The 12,454-nt window shown below is 38.0% G+C and overlaps 1 protein-coding gene across 1 annotated transcript in view; it reads left to right on the top strand.

Moving 5' to 3' along the window:
- Nucleotides 1–12,454, top strand: part of ERCC6L2 (excision repair cross-complementation group 6 like 2) — a 124,945-nt gene that overhangs the window by 25,876 nt on the left and 86,615 nt on the right. Inside the window, exons 3-6 of the mRNA XM_015564247.1 lie at nucleotides 1,959–2,152; nucleotides 4,248–4,409; nucleotides 4,807–5,014; nucleotides 11,085–11,225. Coding sequence (XP_015419733.1) covers nucleotides 1,959–2,152; nucleotides 4,248–4,409; nucleotides 4,807–5,014; nucleotides 11,085–11,225 — 705 coding nt within the window. The remainder of the gene's footprint in view (nucleotides 1–1,958; nucleotides 2,153–4,247; nucleotides 4,410–4,806; nucleotides 5,015–11,084; nucleotides 11,226–12,454) is intronic.

Below are 12,454 nucleotides of genomic sequence, written 5' to 3'. Positions count from 1 at the left end.
TAGCAAAGGTGTGTCATTGATATTTAAAATTGCTTAGAAGACTACATTCCCAAAATATGAAACGAATTCTTCTTATACAAGGAACATTGAAGGCGGAATCAGAAAGACTAAGGTCTAGGCCGGTCCCTGTCTCTCTGACCGTGGGACTATGAGTACTATTCATGTCCATATGTCAGCTTTCTCCTCTGGAGATGTATGTTTTTAAATATCTTACACATGATTTTATAAAAAATATTTCTAACAAAGTAATGAAATGCAAAAAAAAAAGTATACTATATTTATGTGTCTGACTTATATATTTCTCAGCATCCTGGAAACTGGATAGAGATGAAGAGAGTGGTTTTATGAAGTCTTTATTATATTATGGTAATGAACCACTTTCCACAAGTTTTAAAAGATTCTGTCATATATGACTAGGGACCTGATGCACAAAATACATGTAAGAGTAGGCCTTCCTTCCTCCAGCTGCCGGTACCGGTTTCCCTCTGGCACCTGGGACCCAGGCTTCCCTCGCAGCCCTGGCTTCTTCCAGAAGGTCATCCGGAAGGATGGTCTAATTAGCATATTATGCTTTTATTAGTATAGATTGCTGAAAAGTCCAGGTTTATTTTTGTGTATCATTAAGGACTTTTCAGTGCAAACTTTTGCAAAGTATTGGCTTAGGGTAATTATTATTACTTTAAATTCTCTTTACTATATTTAATAGCATAAATGGACCCTGAGCATCAAATTAAATTTGATCCTAAAAGAACATTATGGTTCTTAATGTGTTTTAATTCTCCAAGAGTCCAGGTGCTGTTTTTAGCCCTGGATTCAGTTGTTCTTCAGTTCTAAATGTCGGTGATGAACTTACATGTCTCATATATATCGCTTGTGACATTTAGCAGACAGTGGGGAGAGAAAAACTAGGGAAAGCAATACTTTAAATATTTTAAAATATCTTAGAAAGAACAAGAATGGGAGAAGAGAGAAGTAAAGAAAGATCCATTTGGTGGTGTGGTGAAATATACCAGTAGCCACCTTAATTGACACTAATGGTTGCCTTTCATCCCTTCCTTTTTCCTTTCCTCCTCCACCACCTCCTTCTTCTTCTTCTTCTTCTTCTTCTTCTTCTTTTTTTTCCCCCCCCCCCCCCAATCTTCACTGTTTTTTACAGTGAGAAGTTATGGGAATTCTTTTCCTGGAACTGGAACCCTGGACTGGTGAACCTGGTGTGGGGGTGGGACCCCTTGCTCCTCAGGGGGAACCTCCTCAACCCAGATATCCCTACTGATTTTTGACATGCACACGGTGGTGTGGGACCAACCTGTTCAGCATCTGCTCTTCCTGCCAACATGGTTTCTTCAGTATATCCTTAGGTGTAGGACTTCTGTTCAGCGACTTTCGGTAGTTCTCGATGATGGTTGTTCTGTAGCTTAGATATAATTGTGATGTCGTTGTGGGAGGAATCGAGCACAGTGCCTACCTCCTCTGCCATCTTGACTGGAAGTTCTAAGGTTTTCCTCTAATTGCTTTGATTTTTCCAGTAAATTTCCCAGGTCTTCAACTGACAGTACCTGAAAAGGAGGAGAGGAAATGGACTAGGGAAATGAAGTCCTCCTTGAAGTTGTTACTGGAATCCTGATCATACCTCTTTTCTGTTTTGCAAAATTACTTCTCCCTTGTCAACTCCTTTTTTTGGTGGGGAAATAAAATATAGCTGGGGTTTTTTTTGGATAAGGTGAACTATCTATTTAGTCCTAGTAAAAACTAATGAAATAGTAAAGTGTTTTTATTGTGTGTGTGGTCTTCTACCTCTAGATATATCCAGTTTCTCAGTTGTATTTATTATTATTAACTACAGTGTCAAAAACAAAAAAAATAAGGCTATTGATATTCTGGATTTCACTTTGGGGTTCTTTTTCATGTTGAGGAAATATGAAATTTTTAGAAAATCAAATTTTTTCTTCTTCTTTTAGATGTTCTTAATAGTTGCTCCTCTTTCTGTCCTCTACAACTGGAGGGATGAATTGGACACCTGGGGGTATTTCAGAGTCACTATTTTACATGGTAACAAAAAAGACAATGAACTGATCCGTGTAAAGCAGAGGAAGTGTGAAATTGCTCTAACAACTTATGAAACACTGCGCTTATGTTTGGATGAGCTTAACAGGTAATGACCATAATGGGAATGATTGCATTGTTGTTCTGCTTACCTCAATTGTATTTATACCTTTATATTATAATTTTTTTTAAAGCTGTAAATATTTAGCATGATTTATTTTCATTTTAGTATCATTGATATTGGCAGTCTACAATAATTATTTTCTAAAAAGGAAAAAGCTGCATCAGATTTTCTACAGTTTCTTATTCTATTTCTTCTTCTATAACTTCTCCAAAAATATCTGCTAAAGAATGTTAAGACTTGTACTAAATCTTATATACAACCTTTTATGCATGTGGTGCCTCAATACTAAGACAGTCATTTTCATGAATTATTTTAATTAGGTGAATCTGTTGTGTGAATGAGTAGCAAAAATCACATACACATATTGAGAACCACTGTTCCAGTTTCCTATATCCTTGCCAACACTTGATATTGTCCGTCTTTTTAAATTATCGACATTCAAATGGGTTTGTAGCGGTATCTTATGGTTTTAATTTGAACTTCTCTAATGACTAGTGATGTGGAGAACTTCTGTGTGCTTATTTGTCAGCTGTATATCTTTGTTGGTAAAATATCTAGTAAAATTGTTACCCAGCTTTTCAAATTGGATTGTTTCAGCCTTGTTGAGTTGTAAGTTTTTTATACTTTCTGTATACAAGTTCTTTGCTAGGTTATGCTATGCAACCACTTTCTCCTAGTCTGCAGCATGTCTTGTCATTTTCTTAATGGTGTCTGTAAGACCAAGAGCAAAGTTTTTAACTTTGATGAAGTCCAACTTATCAATTTTTTTGGTGTTCATATCTGAGAAATGTATCTTAACTCAGAGCCACAAGATTTTTTTCTTACATTTTATAATTTTAGCTCTTATGCTTAGTTCTATTATCTATTTTGAGATAGTTTTTATGTATGTGAGATGTGGGGGTGCATAAGATATCTTTCCTCTCACCTTCTAAGTTCTTCTATCTGGACTAATAATCAAATTGATATGCGACAGATTAACAAGAGGAAATGTCCAAAATTTATTATGAATATACATTTGTGGGTGCCATAGATAGGAGATTTGAAGACTCTTGGGCAGTTGAGGTTTATATGCCATTTTGCACAAAGGAGGAAGGCAGGGGGCTGCGATTTCAGAGGGAAAGTAGGTAATTTACAGGGAGACAAGAAATAGCAAATTTGGTAAACAAATGTTGTCTGGGCCACACAATGGACACAGGGGAATTTGGCAAACAGAGTTTTGTTGGATCCTCCCTGGTGGTCATATCTGCTCTGTGTGTGCTAAGATGATTATCCTAAGGTGAATATGCTAAGAAGATTCCCTTCCTGAAGTAGTTTTTCTATCTGAATTCCTTTAGGCAGTTTAAAATTAATATCCCAAAGGCATACTTCAGGTGGCAAAACTTTGGTTCCCCTCAGAGGTAAAAGTCCAAATTATTTTTCTTCCGCAGAACTTCCTGGGTTTTACTTACTCAGTGTTTTATACTCCGTCATAGCCATTCTTCATGATGCCCACATTTCCGATTAGCCTGGATCCTTGGGAGATGTCTTTGGACATCTGGGCTTTCTGGTTCTTCATTATTTCCCCTACTGCACACTTGAAAGCAACCATTTCTCCGGGGCTCTGGTTCCTTTTAGTGGATTGACTGCTATAAGTGCGCATTGCTGCTGGGTAACAATTGATTCTAAACCTTTTTAGCAGATAAAGCTATATAATACAACTTTTAAAGTCATGAGTTTGGATTGATTTTTTCATTCAGATTTAACATTATCAGTTTTGCTTCCTATATTTTATATTTATTTCTCTTGTTTATTACTTTAAAATTTCGTTTTGTCATTTTAGTGATGTGAAAATGAGTGTTTTTTATTCCACCATCATTACACAGAACCTCTATACCTTTTTGTCTCTGTATGCATTTTATTTTCATGAGCTGTCCAAACCTGTGACCGTTTAACTAACTAGGTGAGATTGTTATGGGATCATCAAAGAATAAAGAGGGGGAAAATTCCAAAATTTTGATAGAGAAAGCTGCTTTCTAAAAATTATATAAGCTAAGCAAGGGACATTTTCTCAACCTCCCTCCCCCCTTTTTTCACTTAATAGTTTGGATTGGTCAGCTGTTATTGTGGATGAAGCTCATAGAATCAAGAATCCAAAGGCTAGAGTAACAGAAGTTATGAAAGCTTTAAAGTGTAATGTTCGCATTGGCCTCACTGGAACCATTCTTCAGAACAACATGAAAGAACTGTGGTGTGTTATGGACTGGTGAGTAAAAACACTTTATGTTTTGGAAAATTATTTAATACATCTTTAACTTAATGTTATCTTGTTTGCAAATTATTAGCTTCTAGGGGAAAAAAATCACAATTATTTGTTTACAGGAATATTTGATCCCAAACATAGTATACAGAATAGAGTCCCATGAAAACCTATCTTTATATATTCTTGGTTCCTGAAATAAATGTCTGAACTAATTTACTAATTTATCATCAGCTTACAGTTATTTACTGAAAAACTCATAAAGACTGTTACTTGCCTTTTGTTATTGCTGTCATTACAAACAAGTGACTTAGTCTATTTCTTAGAAGCAAAAATAAGCCAGTGTCTTTCCTTTTAGATAATTTAATAAAGCACTGATATTTTCCTTATTGCCTTTACGAAGGGCTGTGCCAGGACTTTTAGGTAGCAGGATCCACTTCAAGAAGCAGTTTTCTGACCCAGTAGAACATGGTCAGAGACACACAGCAACAAAAAGAGAACTAGCTACTGGCCGAAAGGCCATGCAACGGCTTGCAAAAAAGATGTCTGGATGGTTTCTCAGGCGTACCAAGACTCTAATCAAGGATCAGTTGCCTAAGAAGGAAGACCGGGTGAGAACTGCATTTGAATATATTATTAACTTCTAATTGTGTGTGTGCTTTTAAAAAATAATTTATGATCTAAAGTTTTACATGAGTGTTATTTTTTAAAAAAATTATTTTTAAGAGGAAATCTATTATAATTTTTAATGTAATTTTTGCTTTTTATATGGTGTGAAAAAAATTGCTTTGTGTAGAATTTCAGAAAACATTAATTGAGCCCAATCATTTTCCTTACTAACTTTACTCACCTGTCAGCTAACAGGTGTATTATTAGTGTACATTGAACTGATTTCTCTTATTTAGAACAAAAATACTTTTTATATAATTCTTCCTCAATGAAGAAAGAAGAGTTTCTCTCCCTAATGTGTTTTCTGTTCATATTTTGTAATTCCTACATCGTCTACTATCTATAATTCCGTATATTCTTGGGTACCTTAACTGTAGCTACAAGACCAAACTTTTTGTTATTATACATTTGTTTATTATAAAATGCTATCTTTAGTGACACAACTAACCTAATTTTACAACTTTGTAGAAAAAGTACAATTATATTAATTGTTGAAGAAAATTTGAAGAGTTGACTTTTAAGAGAATTTTTTTAATATAGTAGTTCTCTTTTATGGTTTTTAATTGTGTGGATCTTCTAGCTCAGACAATGCAATAAAAGTTCTATAAATTGCTATGAACTAAATCTAACTAAAGTCTCAAATAAGGGCAATTCTAACAAATACCCTTTAGTCTTAAGATATCCTGTTGATTATTACTTTAAAAAGATAGAATTGAAAGAAAAATATGATACTGATTTACAAGCTGGGGAAATTGATATAACATTTGACTTTTTACCTCAAGCAAATATTATTTAATTGGAAAACTTCATGGACCTCCACTTTCTAAAAATGTTTTGTGCATTTTAATATATATTATTTAGTTGTCAGTTGTCTATCTGGTAAGAACAATACCATAAAACTATGAAAAGAAAGTTGTGCATAGAAGTTTAGAGATTGGGCTCTGAAATAAAATATCATAGGTTTGAATCCTTACTCCCTGACTTATGAGTTAAGTCTTTCAAACTTTGGTTTCTTTATCTGGTACATGGGAAAGATGATAACAGTGCCTGCCTCATGTGGTTGCTCTAAAATGTGTGATATGTAAGAAGTGTTCAGTAAATGTTACTACATGTTTTAATAACACCAACTCAACAATAAAAGACTTAGGAATAAATTTAACCAAAGAGGTGAAAGACCTGTACACTAAAATCTATAAGATATTGTTTAAAGAAATTGAAGAAGACACAAATAAATGGAGAGATATATCATGTTTGTGGATTGGAAGAATTAATATTGTTAAAATGATTGCAAACTATACTACAAAGCCACAGTCAACTAATGTTTGACAATGGAGCCAAGAATATTCAGTGGAGAAAAGGTAGTCTTTTAATAAATATTTTGGGAAAATTGAGTATTCACATGTGATAGAATGAAATTGAAGTCCTATTTTACACCACTTGCAAATAATTAACTTGAAATGATTGAAGACTTAAATATAAGACCTGAACCCATAAAACTGGTAGGAGAAAACATAGAGAAAGAGCTCCTTGACTTTGGTCTTGGAGGTGATTTTTTTTTATATGACACCAAAAGCACAAGCAACAAAAGCAAAAATTAACAAGTGAAACTATCAAACTAAGTACTTTTTGTATAGTAAAAGAAGCAATCAGAATGAAGAGGCAGCCTACAGAATAGGAGAAAATATTTGCAAACCATCTATCTGGTAAGTTCATATCCAAAATATATAAGAGACTTAATTCAATTGCAACAATAATAACCTGATTAAGTATTGATCTGATCTGAATAGACACTTTTCCAAAGAAGACATACAAATGGCCAACAGGTTTATGAAAAGATGTTCAATACCACTAATCATCAGGGAAATGCAAAGCAGAAACACAATTCTGGCATTACTTGATGCCAATTAGAATGGCAATGACCAAAAAGACAAGTGATAGCAGTGTTGGCGATGATGTGAAGAAAGGGGAGCACTCGTGCACTGTTTGTAGGGATATAAATTGGCAGAACTACCATGGAAAACAGTATGGTAGTTACCCCCCAAATTAAAACTAGAACTACCATACGGTCCAGCAAGTCCCACGTCTGGTTATATATCCAAAGGAAATGAAATTGCCCTCATAGGGACAGAACTTCCATGTTCATTGCTACATTATTCACCGTAGTGAAGGCATGGAAACAGCCTGTCTGTTGACAGATGAATGGATAAAGAATTTGTGATACATCGATTTAGACATGGAACATTATTCAGCCATAAAAAGGAAGGAAATCTGTCATTTGTGACAACATGAATGGATCTTGAAGACATTATGCTAAATGAAACAATTCAGACAGAGAAAGAAAATATTGTATGATCTCTCTTATATGTAGAATATCTCTTTTAAAAAGCCACACTACTAGAAAAAGAATAGAATGGTAGTTTCCAGGGGCTAAGGGTCAGGAAAAATGGAGAGATATTAGTCAAGGATACAAACTTTTATAAGATGAATAAGTTTTGGGGATTTAATGCATAATATAATGACTTTTGTTAACTGTTCTATAGTCTATACTAGGGGTGGGCAAACTTTTTGACTCGAGGGCCACAATGGGTTCTTAAACTGGACCGGAGAACCGGAACAAAAGCATGGATAGAGTGTTTGTGTGAACTAATATAAATTCAAAGTAAACATCATTACATAAAGGGTACGGTCTTTTTTTTTTTTTTTAGTTTTATTCATTTCAAATGGGCCAGATCCGGCCTGCGGGCCGTAGTTTGCCCACGGCTGGTCTATACTCAAAAGTTGCCAAGAAAATATATTTTAAATGTTCTAACAAAAAATATTAAAACACCATTATGTGAAGTAATGGATGTGTTAACTAACCTTATTGTTGTAATAATTTTGTAATATGAATATGTATCAAGTTATTACATTATACACCTTAAACTTACACAATGTTATATGTCAACAAAACTGGGAAAAATAATATCTCAAAATTCCCTCCACATCTTAATTATTGACTCCCCACCTTCTTTTTCTATTCTCTTCATTCTTATATGTACCTTTGTATTCAAGTAGAGTAAAGATATAGCTAATATTTTATATATAGTTCTTTTTAAGTCTAGCACTGTTTTATATGGACATTCCTGTATTTGCTCAGATGCACATTTTTGTCTTATTTTTATGGTAATATTCTATTGTAGTGTGATATGCACATATAAATATTTATAAATAAACTAGAGGCCTGGTGCACAAAATTCGTGCATGGGGGGGCTTCCCTCAGCCCGGCCTGCACCCTCTTGAAATCCGAGACTCCTTGGGGGATGTCTGACTACCGATTTAGACCCAATCCCTATGGATCCCTGCAGATCAGGCCTAAACCGGCAGTCAGACATCCCTCTCGCAATCCAGGACCACTGGCCCCTAACTGCTCGCCTGCCTGATCGCCCCTAACCGCCTTGCCTGCCTGATCCTCCGTAACTGCCTCTGCCTGCCTGATTGCCCCTAAGCACTCTGCCTGTCTCCCTGATTGCCCCTAATTGCTCACTTGCCTGTCTGATTGCCCCTAACCGCTCGCTGGGGGGCTGCCGGCCAGGGTGAGGGCTGTGGTTGTTCTGGTCTCTAGTTCCGCCATTTCAGTTGCTGGGCTTTTATTTTATAGGATGGCTTTTCCCTATCCTATGTAATAAAGAGCTAATATGCTAATTAGAGCGGATGGTGGAATGACCTTCCAGAATGACCTTCTGGAATGACCAGAGGGTCGGGGGTGGGGCTGCGAGGCAGCTGGGACTGCAAGGGCCAAGCCCCATCCACAAATTTCATGCTCTGGGCCTCTAGTCTATAATAATAAAAATATAATATGCAAATCGACTGAACGACTGAACAGCAGAACGACTGTCTGGATGACCTTCTGGATGACCATGCTATGACACGCACTGGCTCCAGGCCAGCCAAGATGGGTACGATGCGATTGGTCAGGCGGACCCCCGCTATCTCCCCAAAATCGCCCCACAGAGGAAGGCCCAGGCCACCCTCTGTGGGGAGATAGATGGGGGTCTCCGCAATTGATCTCCCCAAAGAGGGAGGCCCAGACCACTGGCCAACAGGGCGATCAATGGTGGGGGGGCTCCAAAATCGCCCTAGAGAGGGAGGCCCAGGCCACCCCCTGCGTGGTAATCTATCGTGGAGCTCCGGCTGCAAGGGCAGGACTTACCTCTTTGGGGCAATCCATCATGGAGCCCTGGCTGGGTGGGCCTCTTTGGGGTGATCGATCGCAGGGCTCCCGGACTGGGAGAGGGCACAGGCCAGGCTGAGGAACCTACCCCACCCCCACCCCCAAGTACACGAATTTCATGCACTAGGCCTCTAGTTATTCATATTGCTCCAAGTTCTATTATGGGTATCTTTAGTTTAATGACCCTATTTACATAAGCTATAGCTAGAAGAATTTTACCAATTTCCAGAGCTACTAGAAATAGAAGGTAAATTGTATTGCCTGCAACTTACGACATTATTTCATATTTTTTTCTCTTTTTAAATTTGGGTTCAAAATAGAAACTTATAGTTGCTTTCATGGATATTTACTTAACTCTTATTATTACTAATTTTATGAATTTATATGAAGATATTAAATACAAATACTTTAGCTTGTTTTCAGTAATTTGAAGTTTCTTATATTTTTCTAAGTTTTCCAAGTAATTTGGTAATTACAATTCATGCCATTGTTCTAAAATTTTCCATTGTTTCTTATCTAGTTTTTTTATTGACCTAAATTTTAATCATTTATTTGCATGATAAGCTGATCATGTAAAACCCTACATGGTGAGGCAAAAGTAGGTTTACATTGTTCATATGGAAAATAATACAGTAATTAATAAATGATAATACAAGAACAAACTGTATTTTGCATACTTACAACTATAAAACTACTTTTGCCCCACCCTATCCAGTAGAACCTAGGTTCTGGAACTTAATTTGTTCTGGAAGGCTGTTCGAGAAGTTTTCACATTTTGATTTATTTTAATTAAAAAACTCTTGGAGGTTTATTTTAAAATAAAGTTATAATTTGTATAGTTTAGGGTAGGGTGCTAATTTGTTTGAAAACTGAATCATTTTTCCCCATTAGAAATAATGTAAGTTGAATCAATCCATTCCAGACCCCCAAATGATTCCCTGTTTTTACCTTTCTTATGTACAGTTCATGTCTAATATACTGTTTATAAATAGAGACTTATTTTCTTAAGTTTATCAAACCATACCCTTCTAGCCTTAAATGAATTTTTTATATATCACTGCCTCTGAAATGCTGTCCCCTGCAGCTTTTAGTTTATCCAATCAACAACAGTTTTTCTGCCTATTCATTTGCCTGTGGTTGTTGTTTTTGTGAGCACTTTCACACCCTTAGCAACATTAGCATTTTTGATGCCTCTTGATGTTTTAAAATTGTGTTAATCTTCCATTTCTGCCAGCAGCAGAAGCTTTCTGTCCTTTGTTTAGGGACCCCTGGACCTGTTGGGGTTGGACCCTAACACTCTTGATGGTCTCTTTATGTTTTAAAATTATGTTAATCGTTGATTTCACCAGCAACAAAAACATTCTCTCCTTTGTTCCCCAATAGATGCTTAGCAGGAAGGGTTGTCAGGTTGAAAACTGAAGTTTTGGTCAACAACTGAGACATTTTTTCTATGAACAACTTGGTAGAAAACCAAATTATTTGAGATGGGAGACATTGGAGAAACAAGATTTGACTGTGTAAGGAAATCTCACAAGTTGTTTTTTTCATATTTTGATTTCTTTTAATTAAAAAACAAACTCTTGGAGGTTTATTTTAAAATAAAATTATAATTCGTATAGTTTAGGGTAGGGTGCTAATAAAGAATTTGGGAGAATTGGAGAAATTGTCATAATCATGTACCTAGAAAAAATAACATGGTTTATGTGCAATTTTCACTATTGCAGTCTATGAAATGTTATGTGCATGGTGATTATTATTGCTATAGAAAAAATACTAATAATTACCTTGTGTTTTCTTGGTAGATGGTGTATTGTTCTCTGACAGATTTTCAGAAAGCTGTCTATCAGACAGTATTAGAAACAGAAGATGTGACTTTGATACTTCGATCTTCTGAGCCATGTACCTGCAGCAGTGGTCGAAAAAGGAGAAATTGTTGTTACAAGGCAAGCATTTCAGTTTGATATCTTTACTATCCTGTTTTGATTACATAGTACTCTATTGTAAGTAGCAGCTTTCCTCAGACATTTCTTTACTTTAGAAGCCATCCTATATAATAAAAGCCTAATATGCAAATCAACCGAACGGCAGAACGACCAGTAGAATGACTGGTCGCTATGACACGCACTGACAACCAGGGGGCGGACGCTCAACGCAGGAGCTGCCCCCAGTCTGCAGGCTCCAGGCCAGCCAAGGCGGGTGCCAGCAGGGGCCCCCTATCGCCCCACTGGTCACTCTATAGAGGGAAGCTACCGGCAGCAGCAGCAGGGCGATTGGAGGGGGGGCTGGCGAGTGGGTGGTGCCAGGCGGGCCAAGGCGGGAGCCAGTCGGGGCCCCCTGATTGCCCTTCCGGTTGCCCTGTAGAGGGAGGCAACTGGTGGGGGGTGGGGCCGGCAAGCAGGTGGTGCCAGGCTGACTAAGGCAGGTGCCAGCGGGGGCCCCCTGATCGCTCCGCCGGTCGCCCCACAGGTCGGCCCTGATCGCCAGCCAGGACTAGGGACCCTACCCATGCACAATTTCATGCACTGGACCTCTAGTCTATCTAATCCAATAGTAGACAAACATGGTAATTGACCCTACCTTTGCTACGCTTCCCATTGGCTAATCAGCACAATATGCAAATTAACCGCCAACAAAGATGGCGACTAATTTGCATATGTAGGCGCCAAGCGATGGAGCGAAGCCCGCTGGCCCCGGGGAAGAGCAGTGAGTGAAGGCCAGCGTGGTGAGCGAAGAGCAAAGCCAGCTGCGCCGGCCCCACCCTCAGAGCCCAAGCAGTGAGCAAAGAGCTAAGCCCACCGCAACGGCCCCTCCCAGCGAAGAGTGAAGGCCTGGGTTTCGGGCGCCAGAGGAAAATTAGTGTCAGCAGCCAGGGGAGGGGGCCCCCAAGGGTCCCCAGACTGCAAGAGGGCACAGGCCGGGCTGAGGGACCCACCCAAGTGCACAAATTTTTGTGCACTGGGCCTCGAGTATCCTATCTAATAACTCTAGTATCCTATCTAATAAAAAAGGAACATGGTAATTAGTGTACATCCGCTACCCTTCCCCTTGGCTAATCAGCGACATATGCAAATTAACTGCCAGCCAAGATGGCAGCCGGCAACAAGGCAGCTTGAAGTGAACATGGGGCTTGCTTGCTTCAGTGACGGAGGAAACCAACGTTCCCCACCTGCCA

This window comes from Myotis davidii, unplaced genomic scaffold, assembly GCF_000327345.1.
Source record: "Myotis davidii unplaced genomic scaffold, ASM32734v1 scaffold190, whole genome shotgun sequence".
Taxonomy (NCBI): Eukaryota; Metazoa; Chordata; class Mammalia; order Chiroptera; family Vespertilionidae; genus Myotis; species Myotis davidii.
The sequence above is the reverse complement of the archived record's forward strand: the minus strand, read 5'-3'. Positions and strand labels throughout refer to the sequence as shown.